The following is a 23,369-nucleotide window of genomic DNA, read 5'->3' as shown; positions in this document are numbered from 1 at the left end:
AGTTGAACTTACGAGAGGCGATCTTCAGAATGAAGGAACACGTACTAAACACGGGCTGATGGCTCGCGCCTGCGCCCAACAAGGACCCGGGGACCGAGCCCTTCACGTGCGGAGCAGAGGGCCGCCCTGTCGTCCTTCCTTCCCAACAGTTTAAAAACCTCGAGCGCAATGACAGTGACTTAAAAGTGCCCTTTACTCCTTCGGGGAAAGCGTTGGAAGGCGTCATTAAATTCTCTCTTGGGAAAGGAGAGAACTATCGGGAGGCCAGCTCAGAAAAGCTTCACACAATTCTGGCAACTGCTGCTGGTGGTCAACCTCATGAAAGGGACCCTGCAAATGCCATGCAACATGTCAGTTACTTCTCTACTAAAACTAAGATAAACACAGAACCAGTAAGAACTTGCTAAGAATCAAAACTCAGTGTCTCACGCGTGGCTCTCCTTAAAACTAGCAACGACTCATGTCTCGGCTGGATATTTCTCTAACAATATGATATCGAGTACAACTTTGCTGATTTTTCTTCTATGAGCTCTATTCAAGGGTCTGATATGTTCTACACTACATATAATGTGCAATAATTTAATCTACCCCCTAATAAAAGTATGATACCTTTCTTAATAAATAAGAAAGTATTAAATATTCATTCAAGAAGTTTTAGCTACGTGTTACAAATACATGGGAAGATAAAACTCCTGTAAAGTGTGAAGTGCATATAAATTAAAATGAGATTTTCATCACCAATAATGCCCACAGAATTCTGAGACATGGCAGTTTCGCGCGAGCTCTGGCTCCGCGAGCAACACTGACCCGCTCACCAACGGGGACGTGGGCCTTTCCTGGTAGAGAACTCTGACGTTCAAAGAGCTTTGATCAAACCGATTATGAACCACAGTAAGAAAATGATTGGCAAATAAAGATTCTGTCTTGTATTAAGATACGTGAAAACCAGCTTAATTTAACTTTATCCCTTCAACCAGGGAGGAAAAGTCACTTCTTTCCCTGGAGAATGAAGATATTATCACCATAAAACATCTCTGGACAGCTCTGGCGCGCAGCCCAAGTGCTTCTAAAGCGATCGCTTGACAAATTAAATACTCGAGAAGCCAGCTTCTCCCGGGAGCCTGGCTCGCTGCCAAGTTCACTGAAGACGGCTGCTCCGGGCTGTGCGGGGTACAGGACCACTTGACCTAAACACGGCGGCTCTGCTCACTCGCTCTCAGAGACGCTCACAGCTGGAGGCAGCGCGTGAGGCGGGATCACTGGAGGGAGAAAGGAGCACCCACTGAACAACTCGATGGGATCCTTTCCATAGACACTCCGCACAGACGCTTGTGGAGAGGAAATAACCGGCAATCACGGCCACCAAGAGCAGCCGTTCACCGACATTTCCTGCTAGTTTGGTGTAACTTTTTGAAGGCTAGCTCTGCGTCTGGTTTTTGCCCAGGCTGCCTCGGAAAAGAGACAAAATAATAAACCTTCCTGACTTGAAATTCATGAGCTCACCGCCATGCACCTAAATAAGGACGCACCCGTCACATTTATGATCATCTCCTCAGGGCTACTGTGAAACTGGCCTCACCGGAAGCCGATCTAGGCACCAGCGTCAGAAACACGGTGCTGTTTTGCCTAAACCTAGTGCCTGTGGAAGAGCTTTTATGTAAGTCCACATCCCTTCTTGGCCCCCCAGGAGCAGTACGTAGCACACAGCATCAGAACTTTGAAAAAGCCTTTGAGTCTTAAATCACAGTAACTCATCCCAATCAAGTGGCTGCAAAACAAATCGAAAGCTGCTTTTAAAAGCCAATCACCAAACCCCAGGAGGACAGGGCAGTCAGTGCCTGAGTGAAAACCTGAACAATAGCTGAGATTACAAAACACAGAAACTGCACCGAAATCAGGGTCAGCTGATATTCCACTGACCACAAAATCATAGCACAGGTTCACTCCTGATACATAAAACGCAGAGTTATAAACACGTTGACCAGTTATTTAAATTCTAAGACATGTTTAAATATGACTTCTAAACCCGAAGTCAGTACTCAACCAAACAGAAGTCCAATTCCCCACGGCACAGCCGGCAGCCGATGCAGCCCGAATGCCAACAGGAATGCACTGGGGAGCGGTGTGCATATGCATGTGCGCGTGTGCATGTGTGCGCACATGTGTGTGCATGTACGTGTGCAGGTGAAGGGGTCAGGAAACAGGTGGACAGAGAGGGAAAGAGCTAGAAGATGCTGTCCTCTTGGCAACAGGAAGAGCTCATTAAGAACCTGCTCTCAGGCCTCCCTTACGTCACCAGAAAGAGAAAACTGACTCTATTTTGTCTGGAAAATCTAAGTTTTCCCCAAGTGTCTTAGCTTTATTTACAAGGCAAAACCCCATTATCTTAAATGCACGTCAATCTAAAGGATACAATGGTCAGAGGTTCGGCTAAACAAGAGAATTGAAAGAAACTTATGTTTTTCAGAAGACTGAGCTCTGCCCTGGCAGGGTGGTCCACAGACCGTGTCACCCTGCACCAAAACATTTCGTGTTCGATTCCCAGTCGGGGCACGTGCAGGGGCAACAGACTGAGTTTTAGCTTTTCCAGATCACTTTTTCTTAAATATTTTTTAAGTCTCATAAACAAAGTAACCCACACTATAACTGCAACACTCAACCCAGCCGGCCAGCAGCAGCTGGGCGGGCGCGGCTCTGTTGGCTATTTTGAGCCTTGGGAGTGTTCAGCTTATTTTTCTACATTCAAGGAATCTGCGTAAAGTGTCCCCAATCACAAGCACAGTGAAGGATCTAGAGAATTTCACTTCTTCTGGGGAAAAGAGGGCTTTTCAAAATGACCCTACCGGTAAACATAAAATTTAACCTTGAACAAAATAAGAATAAACCATGAAACAGCCAAACATCATTTACTGGTGCGAGAAAGCGGCACGTTGTCTGAATTCCCACGGACTGGCCTTGCCGTCTCTGCCCTCCTCTTTCTGGGTCTTTCCTGTCCTCAGTTTCCCTCCGCATGCTCCTCCCCTAACTTCTGCCCTCCAGCTCTTGGCTCCTTCCCCTGGCCGCTGACACGGGGCCCCTCTGCCTTCGCAGTGAACTGCCTGCCAGGAAAGCAAGTGTCTGCAGCCAAGAGCCGCCCTCGCTGTGCCTGCCTACACCCCGGTCCTGGAGGGGCTGGAGGCAGCTGTCGTCCCAGGCAGGTTGCCGGCTGCCAGGAGCCGCTGGGGTCGAAGGTAAGCCTGGATTTCCCACACACATGAGGAATGTAATTCCTAATTCTGAGTTCATCCTAAATATTCATATTTTGTTAAGATATAAAATAAACTACTGTTCCCCTTTGCAACAGTACACTGACTCGACAGTTTCCCGCGGGATGGAAATACGCCTACGGACACCGGCACTGGGCGTCTCTTTCCGGCTGCGGCACCAGTGCAGACGCGAGGGCCTCCACGGCTGCTGTGAAGACGAGGGGGCTGTCCCTCCCCAGCTTGCCATCAGGAGCTTCCACCATCGCGCACACAGTTTGTCCAGAGGAAAGACTCACTCAGACACAACGATTAACTTTAATGAACTAATCATTCCTAACTTTGACAAAGGACGCTTAGCACACAGGCACGCACTGTGTAAGCACAGGGGCCAAGTGAAAAACATCACTAAGTCGGCTCCAAAAATGTCCCCTCAGAGCCCTTTCCTGGAATTGCACCATTGAGAAACTTTCATTACCTACTATTGGGGGGGGGGGGGGGGAGAAAAGCACAAATATCTCAACTCAGATGTCTAGAGAATTTAGCCTGGAATCTCAATTCAAAGGTCAACTAAAAACCTCAAATATGCTTCCTAATTGTTCTATTTTTAATAAAAAAGAACAGGAGTTTTAGTTCTTTTAGTTACAAAAGCTAAATTAGCCAAAGTCAGTGTAAGGATTTTAAGTTAAAAAAGGAAAATGAGTACCTGAAAAAAAAAGTATAAAATCCAATTTCATATCAGAACATAATTACGGAAAACTCCACTATCTACTTCAATCTAAAGTCTGTGATCACTGTTGATGGGAAATGAACTGTGTGCGTTCTGGGTTTGTTATAAGATGCACATTCTTAGGTGACAAGGTTGTGCGGATAAACTGAAGGCACCAGATCAGAGGGAGGCTGGGACACCATCCCCCCACTCCCCTCCGAGCTCGGGCGTTTTCTGACCTGTGTGTGAATGGCACAAAATCCCACACCACTTCCGGACAGAGACAGAGCAATCCCTCCATCAAACAATAAACTTAAAATATGAGGCAACAAAATAAAGATCTACATTCAAGGACAACCCTGAAGATAAAAAGTGGCAGAAAAATTCTTGGTTTTAAAAGAGGAAACAGTCCCTTTTCAGTCGTCTTCAAAGGACCTAAGGAAGACGAGCTTTCACAGCTTTGCTTTTGGGATTCAGCCTGAGGTCGTTCGTTAGCAACAGAGGAAAGGAGGGAGAGGCACAGAAATGCAGTTCAGCTCAAAGACAGGGTCACGCGGGGGCCACTCACTCACCCACAACTTAGACGCCAAAATCGCTGCTACGTGTGAGAGGAGAAACATGCGTCAGGCTGTGCCGTCCAGCCAGCCTGGTGAGCTGCGCCCGGGGTTGGGGACCGGGACCGCCCGGGCTGGAGGGACACGAGGGGCAGGGCGCAGCGGGCACAGCACGCTACCTTCAGCTGGTTGTTGAAAATGTCGATCTCCTGCAGTTTGGATCTCGTTTCCTTCTCAACTTCATCCAGCTGGTCTCGGAGCTGCTGGCGGGCCAGTTCTTTTGCTTCTAAGGCCCTTTTGAGTGTAAGAAGGGAATCTCCTGTTTTAGAAAAACATTGCAAGATCAGAAAAACCAGCTGGCGGTGAGGAAAACCCGTTTTTAATATTCTTTCAAGTGAGGAAATTCCTGCCGGTGAAAAGCAAAAGGACAGGCAACACCTACTGTGCAGACTGTTCTGCTGGACCTGCTTCAGCTGGTCATTGAGTAGCTGCTTCTCCGGGATCAGCCTCCCGAGCATCTGCTGCGCCTCCTGCAGGAGGAGGAAAGGCGGTGAGTGAGGGGAAGGCCCGGTCCAGGCTGACCCTCCAGACAGACCTCAGTCAGTTCTCTGGGCCCCAAACACTGCCACCCGCAGCCCAAGGCCTGGTGGGGGGCGGGGGGGGGGGGGGAGGGATCTGCGTTCAGGCGCCAGTGCGGGTGCGTCCTGCTTTCTTCCAAGGAGCGCCCTGTGTGCCAAAGGCTTGGCACTGAGATCAGGTTGAGATGGTCATAGCTCCCTTGGTGTTTCTTAAACTTTTATTGACTTACTGCCTGTTTATAAGCTTTTAAAAATGTACTTGGCGGAGAAATTGAAGCAACGGCTTCCCAGCGGCGCTGGTCAGATGTGGGCGGGGGGGGGGGGGGCGGTCGGGAGGGGGGGGGGCAGTCGGGAGGGGGAATGGCTCAGCGGTTTAATGAGGACTACGCTGCTCTGAACTTGGCTCTGTAGGGGCTCCGCTGAGGCTGACCACACACCGGGGGCCGGACACTGATCAGACATTTCCAACCTGGCACCTGGGCTGCCACCGGTTCCTCCGCGCTCAGCAAGGCACTGCCAGTTCAAGGCACCAGCATTCCCGAAACAACTACTGTTCACCCGACGTGAGAGAAACCAAATCACACGGCACCAGGCTACTTGGAGTTTTCCTGGATGCCTTGCCAAGCACTGTACTTGCTTAAGTTCAGCGGAAATTATCCTCACAGTTTCTGTGCCTTCCAGTAAATGACAGCCTTCCCAGTGTATGATAAGGAATATTTAACTTCTATTTTTACCTATTTTTTTTAAATCTCTATATATTGGCTTTTGGTTTGAAAAAATAGAAGTATCTTTAAAAAAATTTTTCATCCAGGTTAAGAGCCAGTCGTTCGAAACAACCACCCTTAGATACATTGGCTTGTGTGTCAGAAGTCACTGTGCCACGTGTCTGAATAGCAGTGGGGTTAGTAGCTTCACAGGGAGGACTTGGAATAGTCTTCTCGTATGAATAATCCACACACACCCCACATCTGGACAAAAGAGAACATACAAACAGATCTTCCTCCAAAATGCCACCAGCTCCTCCGGTCCTCCCTGGACGACGGCAAGGCCCCGCCCCAGCACCAGAGTCTCTCCTGAACCACGTCAAACAGTGAGCAGCACGATGAAGTGGCTCAGCTCACTCAGCTCCTCTTCTTGTGTAAATGTGACCCCACGTGTCTAACAGGCCAGCCCACACGGGGGCTCGCTCCCTCACTGGCACAGCCAGGACCCTCGTTCCAGGAGGAAAGGGAGCCCCTATCTCAGTTCCTGGATTTCTTCAAACCATGTGTGATTTTTCACTGCACCACATTTTTCGGAACCCTGATTTGTGTTTTATAACCAACTAGAGGCCCGGTGCACGGGTGGGACCAGCCGGCCAGGGGAAGGCCGCGGGCAGGTGGTTGGCCAGCCCCGCCCCCTGGTCGAACTCCTGGTGGAGGGCACAATCTGCACATTAGCCTTTTATTAGATAGGGTAAGTGAACATGCTGTCAATCTTATGTAATAAAAATGTGTTTGGTGCGATAAGGAATAAGCACACAGCCTTCACTCCTACGTTTTCCAAGGGAATGTTTTATGAAACTGCTCATGAAGAGTTAATGAAAGACAGAGCGAGCTGGAATAATGCTTTCAAGCAGTCTGTGGCAGTGAACATCTGATACTATTACGTTATGTCTCCAGCTGACTGGGACTTCCAAGAACCTGAAACAACTGACAGGACTGAAGAGAAACCCACATTTAGAAAATGACAGAGTCCAACACTCTCCCAGCGGCCGAAGGAAGTCACAAAACCAGTGAGGACGTGGAAGACACAAACACCATGAACCAACTTGATCTGGCTCACTTTACGGGACACTCCACCCAACTACAACGAGGGCACATTCTTTACAAGTGACAGGTCCTATGCTGAGCCATAAAGCAATCAGAAAGATATCTGGAAAAAAACCAAATATTTGGAGGTTAAACAGCATAATTCTAAATAACTCATCAAAGGAAAAATGACAAAGGAAATAAAAAATATTTTAAATTGAATAAATATGAAAACACTACACGTTACAAATTTTGTGTAATATGGCTACAACAAAACTTAGAGGGAAATTTATAGCTTAAAATGTTTATATCAGAAATGAAAAAGTCCAAATTCAATAATGTAAGTTTCCCCTTTATGAAACTTAAAATAAGCAAATTAAACCCAATGTTGATAGAAGGGAATAAAATGCCTCAATAAATGAAACAGAAAATGAACATACCATAGAGAAAAATTAATAAAAATAAAGGCTTTGAAAAAAATTAATACAACCAATAAACTTCTAGCTAGAACTGATGAAGAAAAGGAGGAGGAGGAAGGGAAGAGAGGATTAAGAGAAGGAAGAGGGGAAGGGAGAGGAGGAGGAAGAGGAGGAGATGGGGAGGGAGAGAGAAAATACAAAATTTCAGTACCAGGAATGAAAGAAGTGACCTTACTACAGATACTACAGACTTCTAAAGAATAATAAGAGAATATTGTAAACAACTTTATACAAATAAATTTGATTACTTAGATGAACGGGACAAATTCATTAAAAGATAGAAATTATCGAAAGACTCCAGAAGAAACAGAGAATCTGAAGAGCCATATAGCTATTGAATAAGTTTTTGCCCTGGCTGGTTTGGCTCAGTGGGTAGAATGTCGGCCTGCGGACTGAAGGGTCCTGGGTTCGATTCCAGCCAAGGGCACATGCTCTGGTTGCGGGCTCGATCCCCTGTAGGGGGCATGCAGGAGACAGCCAATTGATGATTCTCTCTCATCATTGATGTTTTTCTCTCTCTCCCTCTCCCTTCCTCTATGAAGTCAATAAAAGAAATATATTTTAAATAAATAAATAAAATTTGCAATTAAAAGTCCTACCACACAGAAAACTCTTAGCACAGAAGGCTTCGCTGGTGAATGCCACCAAATAAATACTCAAAGAAGAAATATCATTTCAACACAAACATTTTTAGAAAATAGGGGAACAAGGATACTCTCCAACTTATCTTCGTATTTATCACCCTGATACTAAAACTAGACAAGGACATTACAGGAAGACTATAAACTAATATTTCTCATGAATTTAAATGAAAAATCTTTAATAATAGCAAACTGAATCTTGTAAAATATTTTTTAAATGGCAATACATCATGACCAAGTGGGGTTTATCCCAGAAATAGAAGGTGGTCTAACATTCAAATTTCAACCAAAGTAAGTCATTATACGGGGGGGGGGGGGCCGGGGGGGGGGGCGGCAAAGTAGGTTTACAGTTGAGTACTAAAAACAGTTGATCCTTGCATTGTTATTTAATCATTATTATATTATTTTCCATAAAAACAACTGTAAACCTACTTTTGTCCCACTCTGTATTAAAAAAAACAATGGGGGGAAAACATGTAAACGTCTCAACAGATACAGGAACAACATTACCCAATTAGACACCTGTTCATGGCCATAACTCTCAGCAGAAAGGGGCCAGAAGGGAAGTCCCTCGACCTGATCAAGGGCAGCTACCAGCAAGCCTACAGCTAGCACCATCCTTAATGGCGAGACTGAAGCCTTTCCCCCAAGATCCAAAACAGGACTCGCACCATTTCTACTCACAACAGTACTGGAGGCTGTGATCAATGCAGTTAGGACAAACAAATAAATACATAAATAAATGGAAGGTGGATAGATTGGAAAGTAAGAAATAGCTGTCATTATTTGCAGACAATGTGCTTATGTACACAGAAACTCTATATTTCTATATATTGGCACCAAATAATAGGAAATTGAAATAACATCAAAAACCATGACATACTTAGGGATAAACTTTACAAAATATGTACAAGACTTATACACTAAAAACTACAAAACACTGTTTAGAGAAATTTAAAACAACTGAAATAAAATTGAGAAATATATCATAAGACTCAATATTGTCAATATGTCGATTCTTCCCAAATTGATTTATAAAGTCAATGAAACAGCAATCAAAAGTGTCTTTGTAAAAATTAACAAGCTGATTCTAAAACTTATGTGGCAATGTAAAGGACCTAAGCTAGTCAAAATAATGTGGGGGGGAAAAAAGAATATTGAAGATTTCAGAGTAATTGATTTAAAAAATTATTATAAAGCTACAGTTATCAACAGAGTAAGGTCCCGGTGAAAGAACAGACACAGATCAATGGAACAGAGTAAAGTCTAGAAAAGACCTTGACAAATTCGATCAATTGATTTTCAACAAGCTGCCATGATAATGCAGTGCGGAAAATGATAGTATTTTTAATAAACGTTGTTAGAACAATTAGGTACTAGTATGGAGAAAAACGAACCTTACCCTTCGCCTTATACTTACATAAAAATCAACTTGAAGTGAATCACAGACCTAAGCATGTAAATAAAATTACAAAACCACTGGAAGAAAACAGAAGAGAAAATATCCGCAACCTGAGGCTAGCCGAAGATTTTTTTAGATAGGACAGAAAAAACCATGAACCATAAAAGAAAAACTTAAGAAATTTATCAAAATTTGAAACTTCTGCCCTTTAAAAAGCACCATTACACACACACAAAAAAGGCAAGCCACAGACTGGGTAAAAATATTTGCAAGTCATATATCTGACAAAGGACTTGTTAAAAGAATAAAAATCTCGCCGAAACCGGTTTGGCTCAGTGGATAGAGCGTCAGCCTGCGGACTGAAGGGTCCCAGGTTTGATTCCGGTCAAGGGCATATACTTGGGTTGCGGGCACATCCCCAGTAGGAGATGTGCAGGAGGCAGCTGATCGATGTTTCTCTCTCATCGATGTTTCTGACTCTCTATCTCTCTCCCTTTCTCTCTGTAAAAAATCAATAAAATATATTTTTTTAAAAAAAGAATAAAAATCTCATAAAAACAACCCAATAAGAAATGGGCAAGAGATCTGTTCACAAAAGACACACACAAGAAGGTACACGCCAGTACACATAGGAAGTGACGCCCAATGGCATGAGCTTTCAGGAAAATGCAAATTAAAGCCACTGTCGGATACTGTTCCACACCAAGTGGAAATGTTAAAGCAAAAAGCGATAACAATGCCAAGTGTCGGCACGGATGAGGAACAACTGAAGCACTCACAGCCGCTCACACACCGCTCACAACCGCTCACACACCACTGGTGAGAATGCAAAATGCACAACCGCTCACACACTGCTCACACACCGCTCATAACCGCTCACAACGGCTCACACACCGCTGGTGAGAATGCAAAATGCACAGCCGCTCACACACCGCTCACACACCGCTCATAACCGCTCACAACCGCTCACACACCGCTGGTGAGAATGCAAAATGCACAACCGCTCACACACCGCTCACAACGGCTCACACACCGCTCACAACCGCTCACACACCACTGGTGAGAATGCAAAATGCACAACTGCTCACACACCGCTCACAACGGCTCACACACCGCTCACAACCGCTCACACACCGCTGGTGAGAATGCAAAGTGCACATCTGCTTTGGAAACAGTCTGATAGGGTTGAGCACGCACTTATATGACACAGAAATTCCACTCCTAAAATTTAACCAACAGAAATCAAACGTATTTCCACAGAAAGACCTGGAAATAAATGATCACTGCAGTTTGTTTGTTTTTTTCACAAAAGTCTGGAACTGGAAAGAGCCTAAATGTCCATCAACAGGTGAATGGATAAATAAGGAAATACTACTCAGTGATGAAAAAGAACAAACTACTGATTCACCAACAGAACGAATAAATGTCAATATCGTGCCGAGAAAAGAAGCTGAGATAAAAGTCACAGTTGAAACGTGGTGATATGCAGAACAATATCGACTTGAATTTGGTGCTCCCCACGCCCCGACTCAACAACCGAAACCAGATCAGGCGATGTTATGACAACCTGGTGGTCCACTTTGCATAGGTAATAAGATCAAAGGGGAACTCTATCGTGTCCCCAACTATTCTCTATTTGTGTCTCTCTCATGCTCCCCCAAAACACTTACACTGCTCTTCTTCACTGTCGTGAACATGATAAAGTCCCGTGACGGACTGCAGGTCCTACACGGTCCAGCCCCCCCCCCCCCCCCCCCCGCCCCAGCCACAGCGGTCTCCCGCTGTCACCTGTACCTAGAGACCAGCTGCAGCCTCGGGGCGCTCCCACCGCTGTCTCCCCACCTGGGACCGGCTCTGCCGCACGTCCCCACGGCTCAGCCGCCCGTCTCCTGTCTCTGGCCAATGAAACCCTCACCGAGGCCTGTCCCGGCCACCTTAGTTAAGATGGCAACCCTCCCCGCCCAGGTGGCCGCCTCCCTGCTCCCTCTGCAGCGCACCGTTCACGCTCTAACAGAGGGCACCCCTGACTTATTTGTTCGTGTCCGTCTGCCCGGCACGCAGAAGGTGAGCTCCATGACGGCGAGGCTCCCCCCGCCTGCTGCTCACTGCTGGAGCTCCGTGCCCAGGGGTGCCGGCCCGGCACACAGCGCTCAGCTGACGTGCGCTGAGTGGGTCTGCTTGACAGCCTGTAGATTCAAGGACCTGGTCTGCTTCACCGTGACTGCCCGGAGCTGAGTGCACACTAAGCGCGAGGTGCTGGCTGCACGTCCAAGGGGCCCCCTCCTCACCTGTAACTGCTGCTGCAGGTGGGTGATTTCGGCGATTCGCAGCTCCCTGGACTTGTTTGTGCTCTCAATTTCTTGCCTTTGGGTGGCCAGTCGACATCTGATATCTTGAAGTTTTCCTTCAAGCTGATGCTTTTTATCATTCTTTAACAGATGAAAAATAGTAAAAATTATTACCATTTTAATTGATTGATGTTAATATAGTCCCAAAGCATAATCCAACTTCACTCACCAGAGCTTCTAATTCAAATTCCAAAGTCTTCTTCTTGGCTTTCAGTACAACTATGTCTTCTTGTTCTTTGTTTCTTTGGTTTAATAGTTCCTGTCTTCGATTTCTCTCCCATTCAAGTTGTCGCTGCCTTTCAAGTTCTCGTTTTGCAGCCTGGGACACACAGAAACAGATGATTTGTTAACTGTTCAGTTCTTACACTATACAATGTCTCTTAATAGATGATAACAGCAGATAAGTCTTTTCCTTTAGGGATGAGATAGTATTAAACATTTTGAGAAATTCCATTACAAAATAGGAAAATAAAACTTAGATCAGCGGTTCTCAACCCGTGGGTCACGACCCCTTTGGGGGTCGAATGACCCTTTCACAGGGGTCGCCTAAGACCATCGGAAAACACATATATAATTACATATTGTGTTTGTGATTAATCACTATGCTTTAATGATGTTCAATTTGTAACAGTGAAATTGGGGGTCACCACACCATGAGGAACTGTATTAAAGGGTCGAAGCATTAGGAAGGTTGAGAACCACTGACTTAGATAAATACAGCGGTTTAAAAATCTGCACTGAATCCCCACCCTTTCCACCAAACAAACCTTCGTGTCCCCACACTGCATATGAATGCGGAGGAAAAGTCTGAGAAATACTTAACCGATATCAGTGGCTTGTTATGAAACTGTCTTATCAAAAACTTGTACATGAATGCGGGTAGCAAAATTACTCCTAGTAGCCAAAAAGTAGAAGTAACCCAATATCCATCAACTGATGAATGGCTACGTAACAAGTGGTATATTCGTGTAAAGGATATTATTACTCAGCCACAGAAACGATACAGCACTGACTCATGCTAGAGTCTGGATGAACCTGAAAACAGCATGTAGTGAGAGCAGACACTGAAGGCCACACACTGCACGCCCCGTCCATGAAATGGCCAGAGACCGACATGGACAGAAGGCACATCAGTGGGGTTTAAGGGATGGAGGGGGAGGGGCGCGGAACTGCTTAATGGGCAAGGAGTTTCCTAGGGGGGTGGGATGTTCTGGAATTAGGTCTGATGACGGTTTCAGTTTCTGAATGTACTGGATCCGCAGGGCTGTAGAAAGCAAGCCCGTGACGCGTCCCCGGGCGGTGCAGGGCTCACCTCGCGCCGCTCGATCTCCTTCCGCCGCTCCTCCTCGCGCTGCCGCTCCAGCTCCCGCTGCTTCTCCCGCTGCTGCTCCAGCTCCAGCTGCCGCCGGCGCTCCTGCTCCGCGCGCTCGCGCTCCTTGCGCTCCTGCTCCGCGCGCTCCAGCTGCGCCAGGCGCTCCTGCTCCTTCCGCTGCTGCTCCAGCAGCGCCTGCCTGCGCTTCTCCAGCTCCAGGTTGCCGCGCTCGAAGTTCTCACGCTTCTTATCTTCAAATGTCACTTTGGAACGAGAAACAAACAGCTATGAAAAGTCATACTCACCATGCCCTGGTGGAAGGAAGCACCGAGGCACCCCTGAACCTGTGGCAGGAATGCACACCAGGCCCCACGCTCCCTCCTGCCTGCGCCCTGTTTGCAAGCAGCCACAATGCCTTCCCTCGCTCCTTGCCCGCACACTCGCCCCTCACGATGAGTGCCACATCATGGCGTTCAGAACGCCATTTCCAAAGGCTCTTCCGATGGCAAGTCTGCGCCGTCTACAGCAACCCCCTCTCCTGCGGTGACTCTATCCGCCTCCTTCTCCATGACCTGGACTCCGCAGCTGACCCCATGCACTGCCCTGATGACTCTTTACATGGACGTTTAACCCTCAGTTACACATCACCTTCTAGAGGCACGGACCACGCACTCTTAACATTTAGACTCTTCACTGTGCTCAACACACTCGCACGAAGAACATTTCCACTGAGTGGCTTATCAGTGAACAAACTAATTCAAAGAGGAAACAGAAAACTAGTGTCCTGAACATGTCGGTTAACCACCAAGCACTTTAAATGCAACAAGACAACACTGACGAAGTATTAAGCACACAAGCTCCCTAATACATTTCACTTACTTCTTAGTATCACTATCATCACCATTAATAATTCACAGCTGCCTTAGAATCCTATATAATAAAAGTCTAGTATGTAAATCGACCGAACAGTGAACGACCAGTCACTATGACGTTCACTGACCACCAGGGGGCAGACGCTCAATGTAGGAACTGCCCCCTGGTGGTCAGTGTGCTCCCACAGGGGGAGCACCACTCAGCCCAAAGCCAGGCCCACGGCTGGCAAGCGCAGTGGCGGTGGTGGGAGCCTCTCTCGCCTCTGCAGCAGTCGGACATCCCCCGAAGGGTCCTGGACTGCAAAAGGGCACAGGCCAGGCTGAGGGACCCAACCCCCCCACCACCACATTCAAGTGCACAAATTTCGTGCACCGGGCCTTTAGTATTTTAATATTGTGATGGGGTTATCCTTGTAAATGAGGATTATTTACATGTTACATTTAAAATAGCTTCTTGTTATTATGGCGTTTCCAATTCTCCCAAACAACATGAGAAAGTAACAGTAGCGATTTTAATTCCTATTCCTGGTGGTAGTAAGCAATCTCCTTAAAGACTTATTAACTTGAGTGCTATATAAATAACATTTATAAGTTTTTGTCTCGTGAATAATCCAATGTCCGTGTAAAAGCTGGAACAAGGTGCGTCTGCAGAGTACACAACGTTCTCATCTCTAGGCATATATGCAAATCCAAATTAACGTGCGTCCTTTCTAAGGGCGGCTAAAGGGGCACAGCTGAATGTCATCAGGCTGATTTCTGCCTCTATCTCTGCCTCGGAGATGGAAACCTCTGAGGTGATAGAACTCGAATGCAAGTTACCAGGCAACTTCTTTTCTAGCTGCTGCTCCTCTTCTAACACGGGCTCTTCTGGCAGCCTCTGGTCCGCCGAGGCCGAGCTCAGGGCAGACACGCCGCTGCCAGAGCGAACTCGCCTGCGATCGTGGAAAAGAAGAAAAAAGAAAAGTGACGTCAAGCTGTCCAGGTGGGATTGAGCAAACTGTGGAAAAGCTTTTTAAAAGATTCAGCTCTATATCATAGTATTGTGAGAGAAAAAAGACTTGATCCTCACTATTTACAAAGTTTATAGAAATAAGTATTTGAAGTCATCAGGCTCAGTGCCAAGCGTGTTCAGATGTTCAGAACCACCACCAGAATTAGGGCCACCCCAAAGAAATGAATCCGTGAGCAATCCAGGCGGCCAGAACAGGCCAGGACACAGGAGGGGTTCGCGCCACCGCCACCACCCTCACCTTTATGGGAGTTTACGCCGCCTGGACCCACTCACTGGGAGCATCTCATTCCCTTTATATAATGTCTGTCCGTCTTACTGCTTTGTAAACATGGAACACCTGCACTCTGAAGCCCTTAAGCACATGGGTGACTGATGGGTTCCACTGGACTCGTTAACCTGCTCTCAGTTCCAGAGCCGCCTCTGAGCGCCCCCCACCACCTCCCGGGGCCTCAGACACTGGCGCCCGGCGGTCTGCTCAACCTGCCCGTCCCGGCACCGGCTGACAGTGATGGCTCCATCTCTCTTGCTCTTATGGACACCTTTCCTGCAGCCTTTCCTCATGTTTGAGGAATTAGAACAGAAACTCCTATCTTTCTCTCCCTGTGCTGCAGGGTCTCCATTTGTCTTCCCCGGGGCTGGCCTGGGAGGGAGTGGGTGCCGTGCAGGTGGAGGACGCTGGTGGCTGAGGTTCTCCCACTGGACTCGGTCCCCTCTCCGCACGCCCCTGGGCTGGGCTGCAGCCGGAAACGCTCCAGTTCCCTTCCTGACTATCACATCTCCAGCGCCAGCGCCCCCTTCCCTCCCCGCCGGCAGGAGTCAAGGCAGGCTCCTGGCTTTGCTGGCCACGGACAGGCACGGCTTCACGCTGCTGAGACTTCCGCGAGCTTCAAGGACACAGGTCGGTAGGATCCTGCCTTTCGGCGTTTTACTAACACGGGCAGACCTCGCTTTACCGCGTTCCACAGAGACTGCGTGTTTTACAAACTGAAGAAGGAAAGACCCTCCACCAGCAAAAGAGATTTCGCCTTCAGTGTCCCCGAAGCCTGTACGTGAGCCCAGGCGAGCACAGAGCTGGACAGGGCTCTCCTGAGCTCGAGGATGACTGATTTACTTGCCAGGAATAACAATGACTAGGACAGAGCCACGTCTGACAGCTGCATGCGGGGCACACGGGCTCCCCGAGGTGCTCCTTACCGAAAGGAAGGCGGGATGTACTCCGCGGGCAGCACGGGCGGCAGCGGCTGGCCGGCCATGGCCACGTCGATGAGGTGCATGGCCAGGATGAACTCCTCCGCCGTGAGCTTCCCGTCTTGGTCAATGTCAGAGAGGTTCCTATTCAACAAGAAGCTCGCTGTGATCTGGTTTCACGGAGACGCACGCTGGTTACTGCTCATGCGTCACCTAAATGTTCTATTTTCTTATTTTGACTCCAGGCCAATGAAGTCTCTGTGCCTCAGTGTATAAAAACAGCACCTATTTCATACTGCTGTGGCAACAATGAAATGAGACAATCCATAGCGTTGACAGGGTGGTTAGCATCCAACAATGTTACCTACGATATAATTATACTCTTCTCTATCCTGCAAGCCCATTTCAAACGTGTCATACTTACATTCCACGTGTACTTAACACTATGCTCAGCAAACTAGCAGGCCAGGCAGGAACTATGTCAGCTCTGCAGGACACAGTCTCTGTCACTGAATTCTGTCTTTGTAGCAGGAAAGCAGCCACAAATGACATATAAACAAATGGGCGGGGTCGTTACCATAAAACTCCTTTTACACAAGCAGGTGCAAGCCCCCGGGCTCAGGGGCCACCCTGATCTAGGCCTCGCGGGATCTCTATGGCCTCCAGCCACAGCTGAGGTGTTTTCTGCTCTTCAATCTGAGGACTTGATCCCCACAGCTCTTCATCACCAACCTGCCCTCGTAGCTGATTCGCATAAACAGATTTTCCTAGCAAGTCCAAGACTGTGCAGCTTGTCGACAGGGAAGAGGCCACCCTGGGAGCTGGCCTGGCTGAGGCCTTAAACCAAGAAACTCCTCTTAAATCTGACCTTTCCTCAGAGAGAACACCATCTGATTAACTTAACACATGGCGGACCAGTAGTTTTACTGCTAGCTTTACCCAGTGGCCAGGTCAGTTTCTATTGAACGAGTACAAAAAAGTTTTACATAAATGTTAAAGGCACGTGTTAAAATTAAATACCCATTGCATTTTGAAGTTATTTATTACAAGTTCTTACAAGCTAATATCTTTTTAAAATATGATACTTTGTAAAACACTGTAATATGAAGCGAGAATTCTTGTGATCCGTCCGCAATGTGTTAAGAATTACTATTAAAATTAGGTGGGATAACTGGCATTATAGTCACATTAAAAAAAAAACAAAAAACCCCGTCTCTTTTGGAGACACAAGCTGAAATATTAGCAGATGAAAATGGTATCATAACAGAGTTGGCGTAAATAATCGGAAAGGGGAGGGAGGACCAGGCTGGCCACAAGTGGAAACTATTTAAGTGGGGTTATGAGTTCTTGAGAGCTCATTATATTACTCTCTCTGCTTTTGCATTTTCCAAAATCAAAATGGGAACATGTAAGACAGGTAATCATTACAAGTCATTGAAAAAGTAAGCATATTCCATGCCCCCTATAAATAATGGTATTAATCGGAAGACTGGTGAAGCCATCCCAATGTAAGAAATCAAGGACCTCTTTATATAGGGTGTCCCAAAATTCACGCAAGATTTGAATTTTGCATGAGCATTAACAACAACAACAAACAATAAAAGCCTCATTTTACTTGGTTTATTGAATCAGATTCTAATATCTGCTGCCCTTTGATTTCAATCCCTTCAATTTGATAAGCATCACCAAGTACCAATGATGGCCCAGGAGCAGGGACAATGAAGACCAATGAAGACCATGGCTTTGCATGTGCCAGCAAAGTCGTGGAGGCCATTTACCCGATGTGCTATTCCATACATAACCCTAGACTGTATACTTTATGCATCAATAAAAAATTTACAGTTTTTAATTATAAACCTGTGTTTTCTATCAAAATTACTTCTTGCGTGAATTTTGGGACACCCTATACAAACCAGGGCCGTCTGTTCCTCCCTTACCAGATAGAGGCCAGCTGCGCCTGCGGCAGACTTGACTGCATGAGAATCGTTCTTGCCTGGGGACCTAAGCAAAAGCCAGAAGAAAGTGTCACGTGAACCAGCAAATCGCCCCTGTCCAAGCCCCGGCCACGCAACCCCACGCAGCCACCGCTTCAAGCATCGACTCTCACTCCAGGGGCTTTTCAAAAGGAAACTAAACCCCAATGGAAACGGGGAAACACGCAGCACATAACCCACGTCTGTGACACGGGTGATGAAGGAAGGGTGAGTGGAAAAATCAGCTTCGAACTAGAAGCCGCCCCTCGGTCCGGAGTATCATCTCCCTCAGAGTGAGGCTCCATTGCCAAGGCTGAAGGCGTTCCGTCTAAAGCCAGCGGCGTCTCCACACCTGCTGTCCCCCCACGACGACCATCGGACCAGCCAGGGAAGGGCAGAGAGGGATAGGGGAAGGGACCTCACTGAGAGCCATTTCAGTACAGCTGTAACCAGAAACAGCGACGTGCTCATGGTTGCACAATATCTTGGCTAACAGCACACAGTCAAAAAGAATTCCTGGAATTTCAAATCTCCTCTCAAAATCAGCTCCCATTCTGGAATTCTTGTAAATGTCCTCCCTCCTGGAACTAAACGAGCCCTTGGTGTCCCAGGCTGCAGGGGAACAGAGTGTCCCCCTCACTAGCACCAGGAGAGACGGGCATCTCCCTCCCGCACAGCACTGCCCAGAGGGGCCAGGTCCCAGGATGGCCACCGGGAGTGGAGAGCGGCGGCAACCACGGCGAACATTCCTTCAGCTCTTTCACTTTTCAGAGAACACCGCCAGAGGAAACACGAGTGGGCCTTTCCACAGGGATTGCCGAGGGTGAAGGGTGGCCGAGCACCGCAGGTTCCCACAAAGGAAGCCCCAAGAACGCCAGCAAAAGCACTGTGACTGGGGACTCTGGTCTGCTCAGTCCAGGATGTGCTAAGGGGCTGGGCAGGCAGCATCCTCCCTAACCCTAACCCTAACCCTAACCCTAACCCTAACGCTAAATAACCCTAACAATAACCCTAACCCTAACCCTAACCCTAACCCTAACCCTAACCCTAACCCTAACCGTAACCCTAACCCTAATGCTAACTAACCGTAACCCTAACCCTAACCCTAACGCAAACCCTGGCCCTAATGGTAACCCTAACCCTAACCCTAATGCCAACCCTAACCCTAACGCTAACCATGACCCTAACGCTAACCCTAACCCTAACGCTAACCCTAACCCTAACCCGAAACCTAACCCTAACCCTAATGCTAACCCTAACGCAACCCTAACCCTAACCCTAACCCTAATGCTAACCCTAACGCAACCCTAACCCTAACCCTAACCCTAACGCTAACGCTAACCCTAACCCTAACGCTAACCCTAACCCTAACCCGAAACCTAACCCTAACCCTAATGCTAACCCTAACCCTAACCCTAACCCGAAACCTAACCCTAACCCTAATGCTAACCCTAACCCTAACCCTAACCCGAAACCTAACCCTAACCCTAATGCTAACCCTAACCCTAACCCTAATGCTAACCCTAACCCTAACCCTAACCCTAATGCTAACCCTAACCCTAACCCTAACCCTAATGCTAACCCTAACCCTAACCCTAACCCTAATGCTAACCCTAACCCTAACCTGTTCCACATTTCCAAGTCGATGACCCATAGCACAAGGAGCCATAGCAGGAGCTTGGCCCAGGGCCAGCACACCGAGCACACAGAAAGCATAAATAAAGGGCAGTCACCTCACTGTCAATAGTCTGCCTTGCACCTAAGAGCACACATGAATGGCTTTGCACATGTGCACATGGAGGCAGCTCAATGAGTTCCAGACTGGCAATGGCCTAGCAAACAGCACCAGGGAGCAGCACCCAAAAGTCCCTGGAGCGCCCTTCAATCACCCCTCCCACCAAGTGCAGCCGATTCCTAACGGCAAAGTGCGCCAACGCTGTCTGGCTGATTTTGCTCATCGTGTTATCATTGTACGCTGCTGTAGAACATAATCCTAACCGCTCTGTAGTATGTCACAATTTGGAGCTATTGTGAATAATGAACATTCTAATTTGGGTGAACATACGTATACATTCCTGCTGTGTGCACAATGGAAACACCTACGAATAAAACACAATCCAATGAATTAATGTGAAAGGCTCTGTGATGTATTGGAATGAAAAAGTTCACTGTTCCTTTTATTTCATCCCTAACGCTGTATTTAGAATTGGCGACATGAAAGTCGAATTTCTACTCAAAGTAGCATCTGAATATGTTTTAATCAACTCATGGCAGACACCAACAGTGCTGTGAGGAAAGGTCTCAGACTCCCGGCAGCGCAGTCCTGGGGCGGAATGGAGCACCGGGACCGAGCACACCACGCCAAGCAGCTGACAGCACCCCTGCCCAGCTCTCCCCATGCCGGGCGCGGCGGGCTCCTCACGCTGCATGTAACGGCCGTGTGCAGAGGCACAGAGGACGCGTGTAACGGCCGCGTGCAGAGGGAGGCACAGAGGACGTGTGTAACGGCCGCGTGCAGAGGGAGGCACAGAGGACGTGTGTAACGGCTGTGTGCAGAGGAGGCACAGAGGACACGTGTAACGGCCGTGTGCAGAGGAGGCACAGAGGACGCGTGTAACGGCCGTGTGCAGAGGAGACACAGAGGACGGGTGTAACGGCCGTGTGCAGAGGGAGGCACAGAGGACGCGTGTAACGGCTGTGTGCAGAGGAGGCACAGAGGACGCGTGTAACAGCCGTGTGCAGAGGAGGCACAGAGCACGCGTGTAACGGCCGTGTGCAGAGGAGGCACAGAGGACGCGTGTAACGGCCGTGTGCAGAGGGAGGCACAGAGGACGCGTGTAACGGCCGTGTGCAGAGGAGGCACAGAGGACGCGTGTAACGGCCGTGTGCAGAGGGAGGCACAGAGGACGCGTGTAACGGCCGTGTGCAGAGGGAGGCACAGAGGACGCGTGTAACGGCCGTGTGCAGAGGAGGCAAGGAGGACGCGTGTAACGGCCGTGTGCAGAGGGAGGCACAGAGGACGCGTGTAACAGCCGTGTGCAGAGGAGACACAGAGGACGGGTGTAACGGCCGTGTGCAGAGGGAGGCACAGAGGACGCGTGTAACGGCTGTGTGCAGAGGAGGCACAGAGGACGCGTGTAACAGCCGTGTGCAGAGGAGGCACAGAGCACGCGTGTAACGGCCGTGTGCAGAGGAGGCACAGAGGACGCGTGTAACGGCCGTGTGCAGAGGGAGGCACAGAGGACGCGTGTAACGGCCGTGTGCAGAGGAGGCACAGAGGACGCGTGTAACGGCCGTGTGCAGAGGGAGGCACAGAGGACGCGTGTAACGGCCGTGTGCAGAGGGAGGCACAGAGGACGCGTGTAACGGCCGTGTGCAGAGGAGGCAAGGAGGACGCGTGTAACGGCCGTGTGCAGAGGGAGGCACAGAGGACGCGTGTAACAGCCGTGTGCAGAGGAGGCACAGAGGACGCGTGTAACGGCCGTGTGCAGAGGAGGCACAGAGGACGCGTGTAACAGCCGTGTGCAGAGGAGGCAAGGAGGACGCGTGTAACGGCCGTGTGCAGAGGAGGCACAGAGGACGTGTGTAACGGCCGTGTGCAGAGGAGGCACAGAGGATGCGTGTAACAGCCGTGTGCAGAGGGAGGCACAGAGGACACGTGTAACGGCCGTGTGCAGAGGAGGCACAGAGGACGCGTGTAACGGCCGTGTGCAGAGGAAGGCACAGAGGACGCGTGTAACGGCCGTGTGCAGAGGGAGGCACAGAGGACGTGTGTAACGGCCGTGTGCAGAGGAGGCACAGAGGGTGCGCGAGGCTGTTACAAATACATGCTTGTTTGAGGGGTGCTGAGATCTGTGGGCTGGGGGTCACGGTTGGATCAGAACCCTCCAAAGGTCTCACCAATCCTGACATTTTAAACAAGAGTGAATTTTTCTGTTAGAAGTAAAAACTGCAATTGAGACAGAAAAAACAGACAGCGCGCACCTGAAATGAAGTGCTGGGCTGCACCCCAGTGCGTCCCGTCCGGGACAGCGGGCCTCCGCCTCCCTTCGCCTTTGTCAGCGGGCAGGGCCTCCGTCCCCTGTGCCCTGAAGGTCCTGTCAGAGGCCTCGCTTTCCTTTACTAAAAGCCGCTCTTCTCCACGACGCCCGAGCAACCCTCAGGAAGGTCGCTAGACCAGCGGTTCTCAACCTGTGGGTCGCGACCCCTTTGGCGGTCGAACGACCCTTTCACAGGGGTCGCCTAAGCCCATCCTGCAGATCAGATATTTACATGACGATTCATCACAGTAGCAACATGACTGTTATGAAGTAGCAACGAAAATAGTTTTATGGTTGGGTCACCACATGAGGACCTGTATTTAAAGGGCCGGAAGGTTGAGAACCACTGGTCTAGACGCTCTCCCAAACCCTCCTCCGGAGACCAGGTAACTGCACTCTGGCCTCTTACCCGTGAAATCAGACCCAATAGGTAGAGTGGCCTCCACCTCGCTGGTGGCAGAGCTGGGTGCCCCCCCTCCCCCCGGCAGTCACCTCCCCCTCTCACGGCCTTAAGCCTGTGCGTGGGCAGCGCCCAGTTCACCTACAGAGCCCACTCGGGACCTGGCGCGGGTGTTCCCAGCAGGGTTTCTCTGCCAGGGCCGCTGTGCACACCAGCGAGGCAGCCGGGAGGAGGGTCCGGTCTCCTTCCATTGACCAAGAGCAATGGGCAGCCGCCTGAGGCACTGAGGGCACAGGAACCACGGCTGCATGGGGGGGGGGGGGTAGGGGGGACCAGGGTAAGAACCCCAGTGAAAGCCCGGTTCCCAAAGAGCAAGTGGGGAAAGGCTTGGAGACTCTCTTTGGCCCAACGGCTAGAGACAGCGTGCCTCCCGAGCAAGGCCGCGCTCACCGCCCACTCCCCGGCAGTACCTGTGAGGTGCCCGCTCATGGTCTTGTCGTGGCTGTTGAACAGCTGGCGGTACTTGAGCCTGGACGACTGGGGCACCGCCCACTCGGCCAGCGGCGGGGCGCTGCGGGAGGGAGAGAGGGAGGCGTGAGCAGCAGCACCGCGCAGGAGTGTCGGTCACAGAGCCGTCTCCAGAAAACCGGCTTGCCCTCTGCTCACTGCTGAACCACAATGTCGGAATGTTCTGTGACGAGTCTGTCCACCTTTTAAGGCCGTGAGCGTCTCTTCCATAAGAGATACAAATAAGCGTATGATTTTTCCAGAATCAAGGGTAAGCGCTACATGGCTTTTATACGCGATTTAATCATCTCAAGGGCCTACA

The 23,369-nt window shown here is 49.1% G+C and overlaps 1 protein-coding gene across 3 annotated transcripts in view; it reads right to left on the bottom strand.

The window, feature by feature from the left end:
* The window catches only part of ITSN1 (intersectin 1), a 148,725-nt gene that overhangs the window by 64,896 nt on the left and 60,460 nt on the right, over positions 1 to 23,369 (bottom strand). For all 3 annotated transcript variants that reach the window (XM_059686380.1, XM_059686378.1, XM_059686379.1), the window contains exons 8-16: positions 23,011 to 23,111; positions 18,065 to 18,128; positions 16,134 to 16,271; positions 14,747 to 14,859; positions 13,056 to 13,318; positions 11,913 to 12,062; positions 11,684 to 11,824; positions 4,948 to 5,035; positions 4,685 to 4,824 (exon numbers count right to left, since the gene is read on the bottom strand). In XM_059686380.1, the coding sequence (XP_059542363.1) occupies positions 4,685 to 4,824; positions 4,948 to 5,035; positions 11,684 to 11,824; positions 11,913 to 12,062; positions 13,056 to 13,318; positions 14,747 to 14,859; positions 16,134 to 16,271; positions 18,065 to 18,128; positions 23,011 to 23,111 (1,198 nt within the window). The remainder of the gene's footprint in view (positions 1 to 4,684; positions 4,825 to 4,947; positions 5,036 to 11,683; positions 11,825 to 11,912; positions 12,063 to 13,055; positions 13,319 to 14,746; positions 14,860 to 16,133; positions 16,272 to 18,064; positions 18,129 to 23,010; positions 23,112 to 23,369) is intronic.

The sequence above is a fragment of the Myotis daubentonii genome, chromosome 3, assembly GCF_963259705.1.
Source record: "Myotis daubentonii chromosome 3, mMyoDau2.1, whole genome shotgun sequence".
NCBI classification, from domain to species: domain Eukaryota; kingdom Metazoa; phylum Chordata; class Mammalia; order Chiroptera; family Vespertilionidae; genus Myotis; species Myotis daubentonii.
Note: the sequence above shows the minus strand (reverse complement) of the source record. Positions and strands in the feature narration are given on the sequence as shown.